Consider the following 25,147-nt stretch of genomic DNA (forward strand, 5'->3'; position numbering starts at 1 on the left):
AATATTTTATTTATTATTTTTATTTTATGTGTATGAGTGATTGTCTGCATACGGTGCCCACAGAAGTCAGAAGAGGGTCTTGGATTCCATGGAACTGGAGTTAACTATGGTTGATAGCTGTCATGTGGGTGCTGAGAATCCAACCCAGGTCCTCTGCAAGAGTAGCAAGTACTCTTAACTACTGAGCCATCTCTCCAGCCCCAGTAGTCTTATTCCTAAATAACCTTAAAACCTTACAGTTATTTTTGACACACTATTATCTTTAGTAGTTCATTTCTAATTTTCAGATGACTCAATATCATTAAGCTATAGAGGGCCTGATTCTTTTGTTAACCTGATATGCAAACACATTATCTTATCATGCAATCTATGTGCATGTTGTATTACAAAACTACCTGTAATACTTTATCACATGATACTCAAATTTACTGTACTCTAAGAAAATTAATAATATGTAATAGTTGAATTTCAAAGATTAGGGAACTTTATGAGAGTGAGGGGGGCAAATATATGTTTTGTATGTTTGCTGGTTCCAGTGCAATGAAACATGTGTTACTTCCTGTACAAGGACTGTAGCTGAATGCACCAGGTGATTAGGTAGATATAAGTGGGATGCCATGTCACACAGTTTCCCAGAATTTGGGAATTACTTAGGTACTAGGACTGTCTTGATCCAACAGGCAATTGCTGCTGCAGCTGCTGAATACACCAGCATTGGGAGGAGCAGGATTATGGGCCTCTCCGAGAGCTCTTCTGAAACCTCCAAACTGAGCTCAAAGAGTGCTAAGGAGAGAAGAAACAGAAGAAAGAAAAAGAACCAGAAGAAGCTCTCCAGTGGAAAGGAAAAAGGTGATGATGAGAAATTGTCCAAGTCAGAGTCAGAAGAAAGTATCCGAAGGAAAAGCTTCCATCTTGGGGTTGAAGGACACCACCCTGCCCGTGAGAAAAGACTGTCCACTCCTAATCAGGTACCATCGGAGCCAAATGACACTGTCTATCCCCAATCAGCTACTGGGAGGGGGCAGGCAAAAGACACTGTCCATCCTCAGTCAAGTACCACAGCACCGGCCGGGTGATGTCTCCACAGCCGGAAAGTAGCTCAGGATTTGATGCTGGGCTCAGGGTGAACCTGGGAGAGGAATAGGGCTGCCTTTTGCATATTTTGGGTAATACACTATCTTCTGTGTGCATTTCTGGAAAGAAAATAGATCTATACTGTCTTGATATTGCTGTTGTGGTTCGGGTGAGTTATCATCACCAAGGAAAGCTTACAGTTTCAGAACTGTCATGTCCTCTGTAAAGAAACAAATGCTGTACATTTTCTAATATGTAATGTCCTTAAGAATACTACTGAAATGAAGGAACTTTCACCCTACAGATTAATTCTCATAGCTATGTTTAGTCAGTTTTTTTTTTTTTATGGTCTTTTTGAGACAGGGTCTCCCTGTAGCCCCAGCTGTCCGGGAACTCATTATGTAGACCAGGCTGGCTTTGAACTCACAGAGATCCACCTGCCTCTGCCTCCCGAGTGCTGGAATTAAAGGCATGTGCCACCACACCCACCTAGTCAGTCTATTTTAATACATCATTTATTAAAAAGAGAAAAGTCCTAACTTTAGATTAGTCCCTCTCTTCTTCACCCTTGTGGGCAGGGGTATCACCAGAACACCAGGTACCCAATTTGGAACTTGCTTCCTGTCTTTGACATCTACTGGCACAAGCACAGAAGCTGCTGACTGATTAATGAATGTAGCTCCTGTGGAATTTCTTTCTTTGGCTTGCTTTTTCCACTGACACCCCCATGTCTCAGGTCAGTGCTGTGTAGACTCATGGGATGAGCCACTGCTCCTGTGCTGTTCAACAGGTCCACCATCAAACATCCCCACCCCAACTATTAAGACAAAAATCTCCTAGTCACTGCCCTGTTTGTAACACTAAGTAAGAACAAGCATCATGTCTTATCCAGATCACAAATAGATTCCAAGTTCTCATCCTCCTTCCCTTCCTTTGTGGACCCTTCAGTTTGTCCAATTAGAGCCCTCACCCTCTCCTGAACATGTCCGTTCCTTCCTTGCCTTTATTACTTAGTGACATATTTCTTTTCTTTTTCCTTTTTCTACCTCTACCCCCACCCCCAGGCTGACTTCAGGCTCTCTTTGTAGCCAAAGGTGACTGGGTAAACTTCTGATTTTCTTCCTTCTGCTTCTCCAATGCTAGGATTATAGGCATGAGCCACCATGCAAAGTTTATGCAGTGCTAGAGATTGAACCCAGGCCTCCTGCATGCTAGGCAAGCACTCTACCAACTGAGCTGTGTGCCCAGCCCCATTCAGTTCTGACCAAAATAAGTTTCTTCATTATTTTCTTCTTTCATCGCAACACCTTTTCTTCCCCTTTTCACTCGGTGACCCTCCCTACAAATATCACTCTGTCCTCTCCATTCTCCCAATGCCCTTGACTTAGTTTGTTCTCCATTGCTGTGACAAAACACTCTGACCAACACCAACTTGGGGAGGAAAGGATTTATTCAGCTTACAACTCCCAGGTCACAGTTCATCCGGGAGCCCAAGGTAGGAACTCAGGGCAGGAACCTGGAAGCGGGAGCTGGAGCACAGGCCACAGAGGAATGCGGCTTACTGACTTGCTCCCTTGGCCCCTGCTCAGCCTGCTCTCTTATGCAACACAGGCCCACCAGCCCGGGGTGGCATCACTCACAGTGGGCTGGGCCCTCCCACATCACTCATCAAGAAGATGTCCTTCAGACATGGCCACAGGCCAGTCCAATAGAGGCAATTCCCAGATTCAGGCTCCCTCAACCCAGGTGTGTCAAGTTGACACTAAAGCTATCCAGTACAGTCCTCTTCCACACCTAGCCCAGAATTACTGCCATGCTCAACCCAGCTTCTGCCGTTAGGTCTGCAGAAACACACCAGATAAACACAAAAATAAAAGAGTTCATCCTTCTCTGCAAACATGGCATAATCTAGGAGAGAGAGAGTTTGAAGCCATGTGATACCAATAAAAAGAAAGATAGCAAGCCAAGTTCAGGATGGTTTGACAACAGAGACCTTACCATATTCATTTCTGTTGTTCCCAATGCCTGCCACTTGTCTTTTATATAGTGAGCACTAATGCTTATTGAGCTTGATGCTCCCAAGTAATATACTGCGATTTTCATGTATAGAAATAGTTTATCCTGGGCATGAGTCATATGAAGTTGAGAGCTTTCCCTGTTTAATATACAATGACTTTTTCCCTAAATTCTAGTATTACTCCAAGTTCACTGATATTAGATCTTGTAAAACACAAACAACTGGTCTCCAGTGCATTTACTGGAATTGCAAGCAATGTACAGTAGTAAAGAAACAACAGAATGGGCTTTGACCATAAGCAAGTTTCACTTTGAGGTGGGCGAGATGGCTCAGCAGGTAAAAGCACTTGCCTCACCCACTTCTCAATCTGAGTTTGAGCCCCAGAACACATGATAGAAGGAGAGAAACAACTCCTGAAAATTGTTCTCATTTACTCATTAATAAACATTTTTTTTAAAGCTTCAATTTCTTGGGCTGGAGAGATGGCTCAGTGGTTAAAAACACTAGTTGTTCTTGCAAAAGACCTGGGTTCAAATCCCAGCACCCACAGCTAACAACTGTCCGTAACTCCAGTTCCAGGGGCTCTGACCACCTCTTTTGACCTCCGTGGGCATTGTACAATACAGGTGCATTCACCCACATGCAGACAATACACACATACTCATAAAATAAAAAAATAATTAAAACAAATTTTTTTAAAGTTTCAATTTCTTATGGTGCTTAGGGACTGATAAATAAAAAAGTTGAATGGCAGTGTGCATAGTAAATTTGTTTCTAAGCACTATGTCTATATAGCAAAGTGAATGTCTTTAACCAGTGCAGAGATCGCTGTACGATGCACCGTAAAGATGGAAAAGCCATTGTCCTGGTTCTGAGGAATGGATTCTTCAATTTATTCCAGATTTCTTTGCTAGAACTTGTCTTTTTGCACTATTGCTTTGCTTTTAAAGGTATTTCTCTCACACAAACACGGGGTCATTTGTCCAGAGGCCGGTAGATTTAGTGACCATTTCATAAAGTTTGCTGCCCTTCACAGCAGACTTACTGTCTTTTGTTTGTTTCCCCCCCGCAGTCACCACTCAGCATCCGCGGCTCCTTGTTTTCTGCGAGGCGTAGCAGCAGAACAAGTCTTTTCAGTTTCAAAGGTCGAGGAAAAGATATAGGATCTGAGACAGAATTCGCTGATGATGAGCATAGCATTTTTGGAGACAACGAGAGCAGACGGGGTTCGCTATTCGTGCCCCACAGACCCCGGGAGCGGCGCAGCAGTAACATCAGCCAGGCCAGTAGGTCCCCCCCAATGCTGCCGGTGAACGGGAAGATGCACAGTGCGGTGGACTGCAATGGCGTGGTGTCGCTGGTTGATGGACCCTCAACCCTCATGCTCCCCAATGGACAGCTTCTGCCAGAGGTGATAATAGATAAGGCAACTTCCGACGACAGCGTAAGGATGTTTTCTATAGCTCAGGCATGGCTGGGCTCTTATTTCTGCATCAGTGGGTCTCTCTGCTGGGGCCTGCTCTCTAGCCCATGAATGGCGCTGCATTTTGTGATACCTTCTTTATAGAAACAAGCCTTTGATTCATTAGCTTAATCCTCATTCCAGGCATTGTAATAACCTAATTGAAAAATATTTTATGAGCCTGAAAAGTTGTCTCAGCAGTTAAGGGACTACAGCTCATCACCCAGGTCAGGCAGCTCACAATTACCTGTAATTTCAGGTCAAGAGGCTCAGAAGACTTCTGACCTCCATGAGCATATGCACTTAGATGTGCATAACACCACAGAAACACACACAAATATGCACAATTCTAAATTTTTTAATGCTATTTTATGCCCCACTCTTGGAAAAGAGTATTTAAATGCTGATGTTATAACTGTAGGTCGTATATCATGCCTTTGAGAACGACTTGTAAAAGATAACCACAGCAGCACAAAAATACATCTAGAAGGCTGGTCTTGTTTGTCTATAAATCCCAAGTCTCTAAAGAAATTTGGATTTCTTGTCATCTATTGCTGTTTGTTTCGGGTCACTTAATATATACTTATTGCAAGAGATCTTACATAAGTGATTAGTAGCAACAGTAATAACAACAAACATAGACGCAACAGTATGAGGTGATATATTACTGTCATTGCAAATGGAGAAAACGAGGCACAGAGAAATAAAGTAGCATGTTAGCATTTAACTACCGCTCATAAACAGCTCAAACATTTACAGAGAGACTGTTTGCCCCAAGGAAGTACTCTTCACCTCAGTCCCCACTGTGTTACCAATGGGCTTCTGATCTTGCATATAATGCAGAATGGTTCTGCTTATTCCTCTGAACAAATGAAATGGACTGTTTTCATTTTCAAATATCTTTTATCTACAGTCTATTAACATAAAATATCCAAATTCATATAAAAAAAAAAGTGTTCCTGAGTCACTGAGTGGTTACAGAAAAATCTCTCATTAAGTTTAAAAGTGAGCACTTTCTGGTTCTTGGAGTTTCCAGGACATATCTTTAGCCCATTTATACTGTTATGCTGTGTTACTGAGTATCAGCCAGAGCTGTCATAATCCAGAAAGTTCCCATTGTGTGCTACTCATATTAGCAGCCTATGTGTTTCAACTGAGAGTAAGTTCCATCAAAGCCATGGTCACACACACAACTTAGTTTGAAAGAATGCATGTGCTCTGAGTAACTTGTGACTTCTATGCTTGCATGATACAGCTTAAGCCTTTCTGTCAAGGCTTTTCCTTATAGAGCAGCATGTTAAACTTCTATGAAATTATACATATGCTTTGACTTTCAATGAAGTTTGTAATCTGTAAAACAGTATGTAACTTGTGCCAGATTTGAAGCTTATTTCATTTTTTTTTTTTCAGTCTTTTTGAGACAGGGTCTCCCTATAGCCCCAGCTGTCCTGGAACTCACTATGTAGACCAGGCTGGCCTTGAACTCACAGAGTTTCGCCTGCCTCTGCCTCCCAAGTGCTGGGATTAAGGGCGTGTGCCACTACACCCGGCTTATTTCACATTTTAAAATGAAGTATTTTATTTGTGTTTATTTTTTACCAAAGAAAAATCAAAGTTATAAACTTAAAGCCAAAACTATAAAACCCCAGGAATTAGAAGTGCAATCACCATAGAAGTCTGGCAAAATTTACAGCTTACATAAAAACACTTGCTTATTGCATAATATATAATCTGTACACTTGAGATATAACTACATGAAAAAGAATTTATGTAATCAAACAAATTCTTATTTGACTTGTGGGAAAATAGAAAATTAGAGAATATAACGAGAGAGAAAATGTAGAAAGAGTGCCATAAGTTGTCAATGCTTTGTGTGTATATGTGCATGACACTTGAGCATACACATATGTACAGACATGTTTTATGCTTGTATGTCTATATTTTGATAGGCACACCTATATGACATAGTTATATAACTATACAGTTTTGCAAACCTATAGTTATATATTTTGTGAACCATATTAATACATGTGTAGATACACGTTGGTAAAATATCTACTATCTACTGCATATGAGCAGGTAGATGATTGCTGTAAAGTTTTATAGTTATCTGTGTATATATGTGTGTGTGAGAGAGAGAATGAGTGAGTGAGTTTGTATGTGTCTGTCTATGAGAGAGAGAGACTGTGTGGGAGAGATTGAGGGTGGGTGAGAGTGTGTGTGTGAGTGTGTGTATATATGTGTAAGTGTGTGTGAGTATTTTAAAAGACCAGTGTAGCCTTTTAAAGTTATTTAGCTGCTATGCTTGAAAAATAAGGTATTTTTACTTTCAAATAAATATGCCTGGCGTGGCTGAATTCCTATTCTGCATGTCAAAGACTTTTAGAGCTGAACTATGGTCACCCCTTCCATGTGGAGCTTGTATTCTCCATTTTGCTACATTTCCCATCAGTCTTAAATGTCCTTCTCAAACTCGGTCATTTATCATCACATACCTACCAGGTCAAAAAGGTATCTTTTTTGCAATGAGAAACAATTCTTACAGTAGTTTTCATTAATGTCAGCACCTCAGCAAATAATAATTACAGAGATAAGAGAATTTGAGATCTAACCTTTACATCCAAACTCCTACAACTCTAGTTTAGCTCTTTTCATGTAGGACTTTTCCCTCATCAGCACACATTATAATATGAATAGCTCTTTTGTAGGGGCTGGAGAGATGGCTCAGCATGTAAGTGCACTGGCTGCTCTTGCAGAGGACCCAGGTTTGGTTCCCAACATGACAGCTAATAACTGCCCATAACTCCAGTTCCAGGGGATCGGATGCCCTGTTCTGATCTCTGCAGGCATTGCATGACACAGGCATACTAATATACATGCAGGCAATACACTCATTTACATAAAACAAAAACAGTAAATAAAATATTTCACAAAATAATGCTCCTTTGGCTTTTCAACCTTCATAAGGGTGAGAATCAAGAACTGAATTATCCTCATTTTATTTATGATAGAAGTGTTAGGTGTGGGAATAACCAAATGTAGTAAGTAGTAGGGCCATCATTTGAGCCTAGTAGTCTAGTATGTACTTTTAATTATTTACTATAGCTACTCAAGCAAGATTTTATTTTATATGTACACTTTATAAAAATTATATTCATAAGACTGTAATTAATTGGTTTTTTTTCAGGGCACAACCAATCAAATGCATAGAAAAAGATGCTCTAGTTCTTACTTCCTGTCAGAGGACATGCTGAGCGACCCACATCTCAGACAAAGAGCAATGAGCAGAGCCAGCATTCTCACAAACACTGTGGAAGGTATGTGATCATATTTTATCTTATAGATGCTTAAATGAAAATAATATAAACTCAAGTCACCTTTAGCCAGTTACATGAAATTCTTAGAAAGAACTTAAAGCATATAAAAAGGTGTTTTAGCAACAATAACCATAACCAGAGGAAATGGGTACACAATCATGTTCATATCCTTAAAAGATGGATGGTATTATTTATGATTAAAAACAATATAGGGTAAAATGACCTTTCAAAGATTATTTACTTACTGGTAATTGATGCAGAAAGCTTGATTGCCCAAAAGCTATGCAATTCTCTTACCGTTTCTATGTTAGGGAACAATGCAGTCTGTGAATTTCTCTCTTCTAGGACATAGAGTGTTAAAAGGTACAGTTTTGAAAATGTGCTGGTTCCCACCCAGTCCCCTCAGTGCGCTCCAGATTCACCTTGCCCGCTGGCTGACTCTGCACCTTTAGACTCATACCAGGGTTCAGATGAGTTTATTCATCCTGTAAACCATGGTGAGAAGTAAAAGGTTTAATGAGGTGAAGCATCCATGCCACATGTGCTTCCTTATATTGTGTCTAGTCTCTTGGTTTTATACTCTTTTCACCTGTACGCTTCCCAAAGAGAAGCATCTCATTAGGTCAAGTCATTAAGGATGCAGGGAAACATGTATGTTGCTTTATAGAGATAACATTTTCCTTTTGTCATCATATGTTAATATGTTTTGCTTTATTTATCTATGTGTGTATATGTGTGTGTTGTGTATGTATGTGAATTAGTGTGTTTATGTGTGTGTGCTTATGTGCTGGGGGGTGGGAGGGTGCATATGCATTTGTGTATGTGCATTTACAAGCCAGAGGTTGATATGGGGCCCTTTTTCTATCAATCCCCACTGTATTTTTTGAAATAGGATCTTTCTCTGAATCTGGAGCTCACCAATTCTGCAAGACTAACTAGTCAGCAGAATCCCTAGGGATTCTCCTATCTCTTTCTTCCCAGTTCTGGGATTACAGACATGCCACCATTGTGCCTTCGCTTTATTCCTAGGCACTGGGGATCAGAACTCAGGTTCTCATGGCGTGCAAACACTTTGCCACCAAAGCCATGTCCTCAGACCTGTGTTAATGTACTTTTATCAGAAAGAGGGCCATATGTCTGCTCTCAGTCGTAACTTTCTCTGCCTTCCTCTGCTTGATCTCACGGACAAATGTGATACAGGACTTTTATGTAATGTGCTATGCTTTCAAAGAAACAGCACTGTTACGCAAAGTCTAAACCACAACTTGGTTGAATTTTAGACTTTATTGCTGATTTGTATCTGATAGTGAAGAAAATATAGCAGTGAGTGATTTCATGTTCTCTGCTGTTTTGTTTTCCCCAGAACTTGAAGAGTCTAGACAAAAATGTCCCCCATGGTGGTACAGATTTGCACATACATTTCTGATCTGGAATTGCTCTCCATATTGGATAAAATTCAAAAAGTTCATCTATTTTATTGTAATGGATCCTTTTGTAGATCTTGCAATTACCATTTGCATAGTTCTAAACACGTTGTTTATGGCTATGGAGCACCACCCAATGACTGATGAATTCAAAAATGTACTTGCTGTGGGAAATCTGGTGAGTCTCGTAGAGTGAGCCATGCACCCACAGCTTCTCCCTTTGGTTGTCAACCTTGTCATTCCCTCTGTCTTGGAAGTCAGTGGATCTGCAGTTAATTGTACAGATCTAGAATTTGCCATATGAATAAAATACAAAGTCAAGCTTCTGCTGTTATATACTATCTTAGAATAATTTTTCAGTAGTTTTGAGTACCATAAACTGCAATACTATTTTTATATTGTGTCATTATTTTTAGAGTGAGTGTGGCTCTTGTCTGCCAGCTTACTTGTTAACCCTTTAAAGTTTTGATAGTTTTCTCAATATATTTTCTGATTACATTTCACTTCCTGAGTGAGTAAATACTCCACATATTTCAGAATGATTGTAGATGTATTATTTTGTAATAACAGTGGTGACCTTTATATCTGGACCTTTATAATTGCAAAGATCTTAGTTTGAACCCTGATTCCATCTCTTATTAGTTATGACCTGGAGCAAATACTTTATATTTCCTGGGTATCATTATTTGCTTCTATTCATCTTTGGGCAAAGATAGGACTGTTTAGTTTCTAATTACCATAGATCATGCAACTTAATACTTTCTACCTTGAGTTTACTGTATCCATGAACTCAGAGGACTCACCTGGTCTCTTATTTACCACCACAGCCTCAGATTCAAGAGATCCTTGTTAATAATGTCTTTGTGGTACATTATTTTACAGATTGTATTACCATTCCCCTTTTAACCATCCCTGTTCAGCTAAATTCTTCAAGTCAAATGTACCAGAAAGAGGCATAAGAGAAGGTTTGGAAGGTTTTACTCTTACCTCTTTGAGACCTTGGTTACTTGTGTCATGAATTAATTATGTTTTACAATGAACTTTTGTGAGTCAGTGGATTCGATATCTAACTTTATCTGCCCTGTGTCAGTTAAATATTTTTTCTTCTGCTGCTTATAAATCTTCAAAGGGTGAGTCAGTATGTTCTTTATGACCCCAAGAGTAGTCAGAGTAGAAAAAAGGAATGCATCAACATTTCGGTATCTAGACAGACAGACAGATGATTATTTTGCCAAAGAATGATTTGTTAGCTGTCAAAGGTTTATTTCTCTGGAATTCTAATATGGTCATTTTAAATGTTGTCTCTTGATGATGGAAACTGACAGGATAATGAAAGCATTTGAAACATTTGATGCTTATAGAACTATACCTTGCTTATGGGAGAAAATGAGATTTTTAAAAATCTATCTGGGAAGTCTCTAGCACATTATCTGGGACACAGAAAACCCTAACTTAATAGTTATTATCACCATTAAGTTGGTTCCATACTTTCCAATAATAACAAACATTTTTTCCATTTAGATCTTCACTGGGATCTTCGCAGCTGAAATGGTGTTAAAATTAATTGCCATGGATCCATATGAGTATTTCCAAGTAGGCTGGAATATTTTTGACAGTCTAATTGTGACTTTAAGTTTAGTAGAGCTTTTTCTATCAGATGTGGAAGGATTATCAGTTCTACGATCATTCAGATTGGTAAATATAAACTACTTACCATTAGATTCGATAATGAAGGGATATGGGGTTGTATGGGGTTTTTTGCCTTATTATTATATCTGGTTTAAAAATATTAGCAATATTTTTTAAACAGACTGGAGAGATTTTTCCTTTGTTAAAACCACTGGGTACTCTTACAGAGGACCCTCATTTGGTTCCCAGCATGCACATGACAGTTAACAATAATCTATAACTCCAGTTCCAGGGATTCTGATGCTCTCTTCTGACCTCCAAGGACATTGCATTATGAGTACACTACATACATGCTAGCAAAACACTCATACACATAAAATAAAAATAAATAGGTAAAAAGTTAAAAATATTAACAATTATCAAAAATAAAATTAAGGTTAAACTACCAGTTCTAAAAGAACACCTAAAATTGTAATTTCTGCTATCAGAATCCTCAACTAAAATTCCACATTTCTTTAATAATTTGTATTGTAATTACCTGGTGATGGGTATAAAACAGCAGGAATTGAAAAATAGATGAAAACAAAATATATGAACACTTGACTTTTGCTAGATAATAATAACAATATTATAAAAAAATTATAAAAATAGCAATATTATAAAATGAAGTCTACTTTGAACTTAGAACAAAAATCAGGAGTGAAAAGATTGAAAACTCTTTCATAATGATTGATTTTAAACTTGGTTTCTGTTTTTAGCTCCGAGTGTTCAAGTTGGCAAAATCCTGGCCCACACTGAATATGCTGATAAAGATCATCGGCAATTCCGTGGGGGCGCTGGGAAACCTCACCCTGGTGTTGGCCATCATCGTCTTCATTTTTGCGGTGGTCGGCATGCAGCTCTTTGGGAAGAGCTACAAGGAGTGTGTCTGCAAGATCAACGAGAACTGCAAGCTCCCGCGCTGGCACATGAATGACTTCTTCCACTCCTTCCTGATCGTGTTCCGTGTGCTGTGCGGAGAGTGGATAGAGACCATGTGGGACTGCATGGAGGTCGCGGGTCAAGCCATGTGCCTTATTGTTTACATGATGGTCATGGTGATTGGGAACCTCGTGGTATGTAAGACATATATTTAAATTTTTCTACTAAAATTAATTTATGATGTTTTTATAATTGTGAATTTAATTCTTTCAAATTATTAATTCTAATAAATATTAAAATTTTACTGCAAAGAAGAGAAAATAATGCTTTAATTTCCTTCACCAGAAAACCTGTATTTATATTTTTCAAAATGATCTTCAAGGAAAAGTTCTGCTTTTTTCTTTCAGTTTGATGGTGAAGTCATATGAATTAAACCTTTGTTTTTAAAATCTCTCAAAAATATGAAATCTTACACTGCAGGCATTGCACGCATGTCTTTGATCCCAGCACTCCCGAGGCAGATCTCTGTGTGATCCAGGCCAGCTTGGTGGACATAGTGAGTTCCAGGCCAGCTAGGACTACAGAAGACCCTGTCTTTAAAAAAGAAAGAGAGAGAGAGAGAGAGAAAGAGAGAGGGAGAGAAAGAGAGAGAGAGAGAGAAGAGAGAATGAAATCTCTTCAGATATGAGTATGAATCTGTGGTAGTCAATAATGCATTAAATTAACAGTGATAAAAGCGAACTTGCAATGGACCAAGGCAAACCACAACACTGGTTACAGCTCTCTAGCGTCACAAAAGCTAGCATGTACAGCAAAGGGCAGCAAACAGGCCCACAGGTCAGATCCATCCCTGTGCGTGATATGAGGTGTTTTTATGGTTTAAAATGATTTTTTAATCAAATAGTATTTTGTGACACATGTACATTATATGACATTCAACTTTAGTCATAATTATTTTTTATAGAAACACAGACATATTCATTCACATTTTGCCTATATCTATCTTTACCTCCTTGTTCAAATAAAGGAGCTACCATAAATATCCTCTGGCCTACAAAGTCTCAAATATTTATTATCTGGCCCTTTGCAGAAAAACATACTTACTACCCACTAATCTATACCACTTATTTAATATAGCAATTGCCCTCACTTTCTAACTAGTGTTTTCTTTATCCTAATATTTGCTTCTTCCTTATCCTGGGTGGTACAAGCTTTCAAGCTTATAAACAAGAGAAAATTGAGTAGAATGCTCTTCCATAAGCCACACAACCCAGTTTTAAATCTGACATGTCTGTCGGCTTGCTTCAGTGGCCCACTGAGCATCAAATCACTTGCCAGGTGTTTCAGATAAAGCACAGTAATGACGTATTGTAAGTACCTTCACTCCTATGACTTCAGAACAAAGTTATTAAATATTGTCCTTGTGGATCCCATAAAGAAGTGAGTCAGAGGTCAGAACAGAAATCTATATTTGGGGCAAGAGAGATGGCTCAGAGGTCAAGCGTTCTGACTGTTCTTGTGGAGCATCCAGTTTCAATTCCCAGCATCCATATGGCGACTAACAACCATCTGTAACTCCAGTTCCAGGGGATCCAATGCCCTCTTCTGACTGCTACAGGCATTGAACAACATTGGTGTACTTACATGCATGCAGGCAATATACTCATACACATAAAAATAAAAATAATAAGTATAATATTCTTTAAAAAAACTACATTCATGATATCACATACTATATGAAAACATGTCCAAAATGTAGAGTGAATTATGCACTGAAAATTCCAGAGCCTTAGTGTACAAAAAACATGCATCATGAATTATCAACCCATATTTTTTATTACTCTCATATAGGACTAAATAAATTTTCCAGTGGGATACAGATTTACACATCTTTCTAATATGCAATAAGATACATTTTTTTTTCTTTTGGTCTCAAACTAGTGATCCTCTTACTTCAGCCTCGGCAGGATTACAGGAGTGTAATGTCATGTTCAGCTAATGAACTTAACTTTTTGTAGCAAGCTTTATTTGTATGCTTTTTCTTACAAAATTTTGACATAAAATAGCAATTGCCTATCATCTACTTTTTCTCTTTAGTATGCTTATAATCTACTAGGACTAAGAAAAGTGAGAGGAAAAATCATTATTCAAGGACGAGGTGGTGAAAATAAGCAGTGAGTCTAAAGGAAACACTTTTCACACAGAAAAGAAAGAGCGGTTCTGGCCTGAGACTCAAGGAAAGCTTTTGAAGCAAGTCTGGAGCGTACACCATGTAACAGCTGAGCATGAGCACTGATATTAGAGAAAGGCTTTTCTGTGAAAGGTAGTAAAGATTTATAGTAAAGTACATTAATGAACATTTAACTTACTTGGAACTAGTTATGAATGACTAACATTTCACTCATTATTTATTGATTCATTATAGTAAACAAAAACAGAAATTTGATTCATAAGGTTTATAGCCAGCTTTTGAGTAACAAGAAAAATACCACTAATATAGGTTTAGATGTAAATCATCAAAAAGTATGTTCCTGATTGAGAACTTTACATTAGAGGTGTACTAAACTGATCTAACTTTTTAAAATGTTCTCAAGGGGCTTAAGATGTGGTTAAGTGGATAACAGTGTGTGCTGCACAAGCATAAGGATCTGGGATCAGATCCCAGCAGCCACATCAAAAGCCAGGCGTGGTCACGTGAGCCTGTAATGCCAGCACAGGAGTAGGTGGAAACAGGAAGATCCCTCAGATCTGCTGGCTGCCAGTCTGCCTCCAGATTTAGTGAGAGACCCTGTCTCAATGAAATAAATCTGAGGGTGCTAGAGGGGTTGCCAAACATCCTCCTGTGGCCTCTGCACATACCCAGGCATTCACTCACACACACACACACACACACACACACACACACACACACACACACTAACAAGAAAGGAAAGAAAATTCTCATATTTATTTGTTTTTTAAATTTACTTCCAATTATTGAAATGATTGAAAAGTACGGGGTTTACAATGGAACCTCTACACTTAAGACTCATGGAACATAGTGGACCAGGGGTAGTAAGAATACTAATGCATCTTTCAACTCTCATCAATAAAGTGCTCTCATGCAACAGATGGCAGTGAACACAAAGGGCCACAAATGGCCAAAGCATAAAAATTAAGAGTGAAGAGTGTGGGTCTTTGGACAGGACTCCCATATAAAACTTCACCCACCCAGGGCTCAGAGACCATTGTGGAGGAGGAGGTGGAAAGACTGTAAGAGCCTCAGGAGGAGGTACATGACCTCATGGATACAGAGTCTTACAGGCTCCTGGGACATTGTACATATGAACTTACAGCAATGGTGACAGCATGCACAGTATACATGCAAATACAAGCACACAAAACCCAGAATAGAACTGTGGAAATGGCATCAGGTCCCAATCTTGGCCAAAGTACTATTGGGTAACTGATTACTGCTAGGTGAGGAAGAGCTAATCTTTAAGGGAGTGACTCTAGATAGGCTGACTAGACTACAGTGGATGAATGTGCATCAAAGGACATCAGGGGATACTAACTTGACTTGATAAGCCTTAACATAAATGACAGAATACATGAAATTCTGTGGAAGGGGCTATGGGAGGGTGCTGATGGGGAAGGGGGTATAAAGATGATTAAGATGTATGTAAGAGATACACAAAAATTCAATAAATTAAAAAGAAAACTACAGGGTTTAGAGGGAAGCTTAGAAAAGTAGATGGAACACTAATGAAAACTATTATCTTCAAATGAGACTTTGAAACATATTTTCATGAATGTTTCTTTTCTTTCCTAATATAATAATAGAAATTATATGAAATTGACTTCATTTTCAATATCTATTAAATCAATCCATTTAAATAATCATAAATACTAGTTTCTTATAGTTTTAAGTGAAGCTAATTATCTATTCTCACTTGGATCTAGTAAGCAGCTTAGTTCTATAAGACAGATCTTGGGGTCTTTATAGGTATTTCTATTAAAAGAAAAACATGGAAACATGTTCTTAATGAAATATAAAATATGACGATAAAGTACTTACAATTGCTTAGAAATTATCAGAATTTTTTTCTCTGATCCTGTGTTAGTCAGACTTTGCATCCCTGTAATATATACCTGACAAAAGCTTTCAGGGAAGAAAGACTTATTTTGGCTCATTTTAACAGTTTCAGTTCAATATCCAGGGAGGGCAGGATTGAGCAGAGCAGCTCACAGCATGAAGTCAGGAAGCAGAGAGAATGCCTAGGCTGCAAACTTTCTCCTTTTCTCTCTTTTATTCCATTGGGGCCCACAGCCTATGAACTGCCAAAATTCAAGGCAGTATTTCACTCTTTGTCAATCCTTGTTAGAAAACCCCTAAAACACCTCCAAACCTGTCTGCATAACCATTCTTCTCAGTACTTTTTAGTCCACTCAAATTGACATTCACAGTTAACCATCAGAGATTCCTTAGGCCCAAACTCCTAGAATGTTCTTTCACACACAGCTTTAACTTGCTTTCTTATGCTTACATATTTGACACATTATTTCAGTTGCGACCAAAATCTCAAATGAAATTTTGATTTTAAAAATATGTGGTAGATAATTTGAGCCATGAAAAGAAGTATATAAATTTGTAGCTCAATTATGTTTGTGTTTCCTATGTATAAAAATGTTTAAGTGTAAATACAATTTACATGTTTTATACCTTCGGTGAATGGGTAGAAAACCATTCTGTGAATGGCTTTGCTTGCACATAGGACTCTTCTTCAAGGACAGAAATTGTCCTATCCTTTCTGGCAACTTCTTCTAAGACCTAAGTGGTAGGCAATGAAGACAGGCGATCCTTTTCATTGCCTTCCATGACTTAGGTTCAACAGACTCACTGTACATTCAAAGCCATAAGTTTCAAGCTGGAAGTGCCTAGGACAACAAATTTTGTTACAGAGATTCTAAATATTATCTGCTCTACCTACTACAGCAAGTGACATCTTATTTTCAGGGAAAAGTAACCAAGATCTTGGCCTGAATGACTTGAGCACAATGACAACAATCCATTTTTCTTGTTCCATTTGTTTCCCACAATAGCAAATAGTAATCACAGGTGAGATAGGGGAACATTTTAGATTCATTAAATGGAACTTGATCAACAAACTCACATTACAGAAAGTGAACAGAAACAAACTGACAAATGACACGATGCTGATGGTGAGGGACCATTCTTTGTTCTCCATGGTGATTCACCATCAATGTGGTTGGCTCTGCTTCCCAGGTCCCCACATCCACATGTGCAGAGAGTATTGAGACCAATCTCATGCATTCTTATGAGTCAGTGAAAAAGCTTCTTTATCTTTTCTTCATTGTGTGTTTGTATTGTGGCCTGTATTTTTGAAACATGCACTTATTTTGTATTTCCTGTCTCCCTGTTTCTCTACCCTCTCCCTAACCTGCTGTAGGTCTTGAACCTGTTTCTTGCTTTATTATTGAGTTCATTTAGTTCTGACAATCTTACAGCAACTGAAGAAGATAGTGATGCAAACAACCTCCAGATTGCAGTGGCCAGAATCAAGAGGGGAATAAACTATGTGAAACAGACACTACGTGAATTTATTCTTAAAGCATTTTCCAAAAAGCCAAAGAGTTCCAAGGACCCTAGAAGAGCAGGGGATCAAAACGCCAAAAAAGAAAACTACATCTCGAACCGCACACTTGCCGAGATGAGCAAAAGTCATAATTTCCACAAGGAAAAGGATAAAATCAGTGGCTTTGGAAGCAGTATGGACAAAAGCTTGATGGAAGAAAATGATTATCAATCATTTATTCATAACCCTAGCCTCACAGTGACAGTGCCAATTGCACCTGGGGAGTCTGATCTGGAAAATGTGAATACTGAAGAACTTAGCAGTGACTCCGATAGTGACTACAGCAAAGAGGTAAGGTCACTTTAAATACATTGCTTCATATAAATGACTTGTAAATAAATCAAATATTTGGTGTGTGGTATCCTCAGTTCTTTTTAACATTGGATATGCTGATGGAGAGTGTTTATATGTCATTTCTTTCTTACAGTTCTGATGGTTTTCTTACATGTTCTTAGTAATTGATTTAATCTTGATTAGCTTTTTTTGAAAGCACCTGTATCCTTGAATTTCCCATCCTTCATCCCATGGTGGTTGTCAGTGGTAAAGTCACACAGTCTCCTTCCACAGCCTGTTGAATTCACCTGTCTCCTCCATCACTGTTACCTTTGCACCTGCCAACTAGTCTCTCCTCCTTCATTTTCCATCTATCCCATGTATTAAACCAATTTCACTTCAATTCAGTCCCACTTATGTCTATACTGTGATGTATTCATTTACGGTTTGTTTTTTGAAGTATGCACTTTGTGAAAAGCTTCACACGAGGGGCCCTAACCAGCTCTGACAAATTCTTTCCTCCTGTTCTCCAGTAAATTTATCACATCACCAGACAGATTTCCTTCTAAGCCACAAACATGTTCTGCCTGTGTGACTTTGCTCATGATTTCCTTCAGTGGTCAAAATCATATATATATCTGTAAGATACTAGTCTACAAATTCTGTAATGTCATTAATACCAAAATCTAAGTTCATATTAATATGTGTAAATTCTCCAAGAAGCTACCTGTTGAATCTTTCCTGAATGGACACAGTCTCTTCTTATTTAAATCTCATGTAATTTTATACCTCTCCCTGGATTTATAAGTTAGATTTCAGTTACTATTTTTGAAAAAGTATGGGTACATAAAATAGTACTGTAAACTTACTGAGAACAGGGTGTTCTATAAAAGGATTTTTGTCTAATCTTTCCCCACTTTAATCTGTATATTTCTAAGTAAGTTATGTATATGTCAAACTTTATTTTGACTCCAGCCAAACATAATAACCAGTTTGAAAATACACTGTATGAAATTCTCAAAGAAAGAAAAATATTTTTAATTCATTAAAAATTGAATTTCAGGGGTTAAAATGTACTAACCATTGTAATAACCATAATTTAATATTATCAGTTATCTTTTGAAAATGATTTTCTGATATTTTTTGAAGATAATTTTCTTTTATCTAGGTCATGTTAGAAATCATTTGACAGATATTTACCAAATATTTTCTCTCTGTTTAAACCTATTAAGAGTTGCCTTCCATGAGTTTATAGTCAATATAGAAAAAATATTAGGTGGCATGATCATGGTCAGTTCATAGCCATAAACATATGTGCATATTTAGCCATTGTCATGTGCATATGTCATGTTCTTCACTATTTCATGATTCACTTATTCCATGAATAAGTGATTCATTATGAATTATTCATTCAGTAAGTGATTAAATTAATATATTATGAATATGTATCTCTAAGCAAATAAATTTCTTCCTAATGAGCAAATAAGAAAATCCTTTATATATTTTTAAATCCTTGGCATGAAAGAAGTAATACATAAATGTGCTACAAGACTGCTCTTGTAGAAGACCCAGGTTTGAATCCCAGCACCCACATGGCAGCTAACAACCGTCTGTAACTCCAGTTCCAGGGATCAGTCACCTTCTTCTGTACTCCACAGGGACAGCATGACATGGGTGCCTTACATACATGCAGGCATAACACTCATACACATAAAATAAAAATAAATAAATGAAAAAAGAAAGATCTAGTTCCATAAACACGTTTTCAGCAGTGTGTGTCGGAGTTTAGTCTCATATGGAAAGAGAAATTAATTCAATGACCAATTTTTATCCTAAAAAGATTAACTTTATAAATCCATAATTGCCTGGCAGACTCTGAATAAGAGATTCAGAGTTGTTTTAACTGAGATTCTAGTTGTTAAAAGACTTTACAAGGTGGAGAAATTCAACCAAAGACTTCTGAAGTTTCTTATTAAAATTCAGGAAGATTTTTCACCTGTTCATTTTTCTTTTGTTTAGGCTAACTTTATATGGATTGCTCTAGCCACTAGCAAAATTCTTTATTTGCATTATAACATTTTAAACAAAACATTACAAGCCTTTTCAGTTAGCACTTCATTTTCTAAATAAGAAAGCAGACTCAGATTTACAGATCCCTGGTGTTTCTGTCCTTTTTCCTCTATTTGTCTACAATGCAGATTTACATTGTACTGAGTATCTACTTTGTCTCTCCTGGTGTGCAGATTCATGCTACTGAAGAGCTAGCATACTCTGTATAGTATGTAGAAAGGGGTTATGATATCACAGTGCCAGCTATCTTTGATAATTGCTTCATCTGTAATGTGTTTGGTAGCTAAAAAAGACTATTTGAATCATCCATAAAGGTACTTTGCCAACTGTCCTATGAATCTTTCCTATATGAAATCTAGTTCCCTATCAATTGAGTTATCCAAGGAGCAGTTAATATTAATATTATAATCTGCTTGATCATCATTTGACAACATGAACAACAAGTTCATATCTATATACTCAAACCTTCACATTCAGGCTGAGCAGGTAAAAGTGCTTGTTGTCAAACCTGACAACCTGAGTTCCACCCTCAGAACCTACATGGTGGGAGGAGAGAACTGGCTCTTCCAAAATGAAGTTGTCCTTTGACCATCACACACTGTCCCTGGTATATCTGCAGTGTCACATATGCCCCCACACTCGCACACATACACTTTTTAGAACTACACATTCTTATTCTATTGCATATCTGTGGTCTACTCTTTATCATATACAAGACTTTAGGGCTACCTTGGAGGATGTAGTAGGAACACAGGAGCTTATCTTTTGAAATCATTCACCTGGTAAACCCTAAAATAACCTGAGTTATTTCGATGTTGTTTCAATTATCATCATCATTGTTGCTATCTAAGAATTCACTTCTTGCCAGGCATACGGCCTGGGGTTCTACCACTTGGGAGGCTGGGGCAAGAGTATCAGCATAATTTCGAGGACACCCTAGGCTCTTCAGAGAGACCTTGTCTCAAAAAAAGTCTTCAGACACAATTCAGCCTTTTAGAGCCACTGAAATAAAATTGTGGAGTTGAAATTTCTTCTCAAAGGCAGTGATATGGCTCAGCTGGTAAAAGCATCACTGCCAACACTGAAGACCTGAGTTCAATCTCTAGAAACTACATGGTGAAGAAGAAAACCAACTTCAACAAGCTATCCTCTGTCCTCCGCATGTATGCGATGGAACACACACACACACACACACACACACACACACACACACACACACCAATGAATAAATAAGTAAAAATTGCCTTTCTTTGTAAGACACTTTCTGTTATTTATCCTAAAGTTTGTTATTTTGAATAGATTCAAGTCTATCTGACAGTGTATTGAAATAAGGAAATTTCAAGATCTATATGAGATGTGAGCAGGTGATCCACTGTGAAAACTCCCATCCAGGCTCTTTTGCCTCCATTTTCTAGATTAAAATATACCTGGGATGACTCTTCAGTTTTTTATTTCTTTTCAGGTAGAGCCACTAAGAAATACAGTTTGTCTTTATTTGTCTAAAGCATGCCTCTTTCATGCAAACCTTCCCTGCTCTAATCCCACAGCCTCGCTCCCACTTCAGTTACCAGGTTCTTAAATTGCCTATTCCCTCCTTTGTAACTTCCTTCATTTTTCATCCTTAAATGTTTTTTTCTATCCTTAAATGCCATCATATTCCTAATGAGACTTGAGGATCCCAAGAAGCAGACCTAATTACCTAAGAATATAAAGTAAATCCTGTTTCCATGCTACGTATTTCTCTAATTACTCATTACAGGACCTGCATTTTGACCTAAAAGAATGAGCATCCCGGCCCTTGACCCCTCTCCCTCTTCCTTTCATTCCCACCAAATCCCCTCCCTTTGTAGCCTAACATTTTATTTTCCACTACATTTCACTGAACTATTTCAGTCCTTTCCTTGTGTCAGCTCTTGTCCATGAAGACAGTCAAATGAATACTCTATAGTGAAGCAAAAATATATGATAGTAAAACACCTTTCCAGAAAATGAGCAAAGAATGAATTTGAATAAAGGCTTTAGTAAAATATTTTAGTCCTTTCTGAAGAAACAATTGGCAATGAATGAGCACATTTCTCTGAAGACACAGTCTACCTCTTAGAAGAGACATGCTGTCATTTCAAGTGTACTTAGGAGATTAAAACCTTTGCTGCTTCTCAGACACTGGATTGGTGGTTCTCAGTCAGCTTCCTGCAGTGCAGAAAGCCCAATAAGCATCCGGTGAACGTTGAGACACTATGCAGACCTTTTGCATTAGGAATGAATTGCTTCCTAATTAGAAGCCTCAGATGAAGCATGAAATACAACCATTCATTCGATAAATGAGTATTCAAACTCCAAGCATGGTGCTGAGTTGCTGAGGGACAAAAAACTACTCTCACTCTGCTGCAAAAAGAATTTCTTTTCCAACTAACTTGAAAGTTAAAATATAACTCTCTGCAAAAAGAATTTCTTTTCTAACTAACTTGAAAGTTAAAATATAAGGAGCTCCGGATGTGAATATATGATGTGGGGACTGTTTTAATGATGTAATGGTTTTCTAGAGCTTGGGAAACAAATGTAATGGTTCAAAACAAAAGAAACTTATCCTCTCATAGTTCTTGAGACTACAGATCTGAAATTAAGATGCTATCAGGGTCACCCCTTCTCTGAAAGCTCTGCTTGTGCACTTCTGGTGGTTGACAACCCTTGACACTTGAAACTTCATCACTAGTCTCCAGCTCTGTCTTCATGTAGTGGTCTCCCTGAACACCTCTGCTTTCTTATCTGAGAAGGACTGTCCTCCTTAATGACTCATTAGACCCATAGAAATGACCTCATTTTAACCTGATTATGTATTATCAAAGACCCTACTTCCAAATAAGGTTATACTCAAAGGTACCAGTGCTAGGACTAGAATGTATTTTCTTTGGTGGGTAGGGGGAGAGGTAGATATAACACATGTAAAAGAATTTGACTTAGAGGGATACTTAATAATGCCATTAAAATATACAGAATGAAGCAAAATTTGGGCATTAGGGAATTTATAGGGTATATTTTGAGATATTTGATTTTCTGAGCTATCTGTAGGACATCCAAATGAAGTTGAGCAATAAGTATTTGAAAACAGATCTAAAGGAAAGAAGAGAAATCAGAGTTGTATAAAGGTTAGAATTATTTATGATATATTATATTAATCATGGGCTTATTCATAGAGAGAAATCAGTAAGAAGAAGATTTGGTGGAGAATGTTATCAGGAAAACACCTAACAGCTACAAGAAGTGAGGGATGCCACGTGATTGGGTGAAGGGGTGTATGCAATAGGTGTTGCACTGGATCCTGCAGGATCTCTGGCATTAGCATAGCTCATGGAGAAGTTCCAAGTTGAAGGAGGTCATCAGAGACAAGATGTAGGGTCCCCTTCTGCCTTTCAAGAAAGGGAACATAACATTGGGCAAAACATTTCACTTCTGCCGTGACAGTTCCATAAAGGAACTCGGCTGTAAGCCTTTGGTGGCCATCACTTCTGGAAGCCGGAACTATGAGAGGCTCACCCAAAATGGGGGTCTAGGCAATATTTCCCACAGCATCTATAGAACTACAACATACATAGGAGATAAGAGGACATGTGAGCTCATGTGACACTTGAGAGATAGATGCAGAAAAGGAAAGGATACACATGCTTACAGCTCACCAACTTGATTCACATGATGTACATTCCCTCTTCACCTTAGAGAGTAGACGCAACTAATCTGTTTGTAGATCACTGAGACTCCTAAACACTTGTAAAACATGCTGTTTGCTGTTGATGTCTCTAGTAACTTTTCAGTTTGAACTCTAACCTTAATCACTATTCTACATGTCATAGAAAGGCAAGAGAGTGAGTGGAGTAAACTTATTTTCTCATACTGCCCTGGACTGCTAAAATTCAGGATCAAATATTTGTTATAATGGAACTGTGCATTTCCTGATGCATTGAGAGTCTAATTTTGCACCCTAATTGAAGCTGCATAATTAATGTTGATTCATTCATCAGATTAGAGTCTACCTGGATAATCATTCTAGATCATATTTTGTGTGCTTAAATTTGTCTTCTTGTAGCTGTTTATTCCCTGATTAGTAAACTGATTTTTAATCCTCAGAATGTTTTCTCAAGACAATAACTCTGCTCTTTCCACTCATTTAGTGTGACTAGTATGTAATATCTGTATTGTATAAATTCATTTATGCTTGAATCTATTCAAATAAAGCATAATAGTGCAATTATAATATGTCTATTTTTGTGTAAATTATTGATAAATATTTAACACACCTCTAGACAAAATTCAGGCCATTGTGGTCACTACTCAATGCACATTCTCATGTGAACTCTGCTGTAGTCATTCTGGGTTCTTGTCCTGTTCCCTCAGGCTTATTGATGGGATTGTCATGTGACATAGATATATCACTGAAGTCCAGGTCATTGACTTTAAAGCTTCTTTGTCTTCATGATTTGTTGCATTATTATAGGAAAATGTGAAACTAATTTGGCAACATTTTTCTTTCACACAAAGATAGGTTGCTTTCTTTCAAGCTCCATGTTCTCTGTGTTAGAATTGATATGTTATTGCTATATCACTTTTACCTCATGCTATCTGCGGAGCTGTGGAGAATACTTACTGCTTCATACTCTCATGCATATCTTTTCAGACCCTGGCTATTTCAATAAATCTCTTTTCTTTAAGAGTACATGACGGTCTTCATCTGTGAAAATTTTTACAATATGTTTTTACTTGGACCCTGAGTAGTCAGAAATCTGTTTGGTTGAGCATAATAGAAATCTAACTACATTGCCCAGCTAGTCAGAACATCCTATTGTTGCATTCAGAAATGCCTAAGTCTCTGTTGTCTCTTTTGCCAGGTCTAATATAGTTCTCTTCTATCTTAATACCCGTGACCAAAGATAACTAATAGAATGTACTTTGTGTCCAATTCCCAGGCAGAAAAGAGGAGGGAATGAAAAGAGGTAGCTGCAGTGGTACTTGTCAGACTTGCCTAGAGAACGCCCAATTGTTCCTTAGCTGTGTCTTAGCAAGAACAGTGATGTGTGGCCACCTATAGCAGCAAGCAGCAGAGGACATTTATCTGGACACATAGCCATCTCAAATAAGATCTAGACTCTCTTAGTAAGGTGTTAATAGGATGTGATAACCTTTTCCAATATTCTTATTACTGCTGGTACTATGATTCCTTTCCTGAAAAACTCCTTAGAAAATAGTTATTGTTATTTCTTTATGATAATGTCAAGAGAATTAAGGGAAATAGTATTATAATATGCATGGATAATGGATATAATTTAGGGAAA

At 37.9% G+C, this 25,147-nt stretch overlaps 1 protein-coding gene across 5 annotated transcripts in view; it reads left to right on the plus strand.

Moving 5' to 3' along the window:
• Scn9a (sodium voltage-gated channel alpha subunit 9) overlaps positions 1 to 25,147 on the plus strand; it is a 218,082-nt gene that overhangs the window by 127,011 nt on the left and 65,924 nt on the right. For 3 of the 5 annotated variants that reach the window (XM_008830879.2, XM_017797574.1, XM_008830881.2), the window contains 7 exons: positions 681 to 968; positions 4,164 to 4,535; positions 7,741 to 7,870; positions 9,234 to 9,472; positions 10,816 to 10,989; positions 11,682 to 12,038; positions 17,295 to 17,771. In XM_008830879.2, coding sequence (XP_008829101.1) covers positions 681 to 968; positions 4,164 to 4,535; positions 7,741 to 7,870; positions 9,234 to 9,472; positions 10,816 to 10,989; positions 11,682 to 12,038; positions 17,295 to 17,771 — 2,037 coding nt within the window. The remainder of the gene's footprint in view (positions 1 to 680; positions 969 to 4,163; positions 4,536 to 7,740; positions 7,871 to 9,233; positions 9,473 to 10,815; positions 10,990 to 11,681; positions 12,039 to 17,294; positions 17,772 to 25,147) is intronic. The other 2 variants (XM_008830883.2, XM_008830882.2) reach the window with 1 other exon arrangement.

Source organism: Nannospalax galili, unplaced genomic scaffold, assembly GCF_000622305.1.
Source record: "Nannospalax galili isolate Female #2095 unplaced genomic scaffold, S.galili_v1.0 scaffold514, whole genome shotgun sequence".
Classification (NCBI taxonomy): domain Eukaryota; kingdom Metazoa; phylum Chordata; class Mammalia; order Rodentia; family Spalacidae; genus Nannospalax; species Nannospalax galili.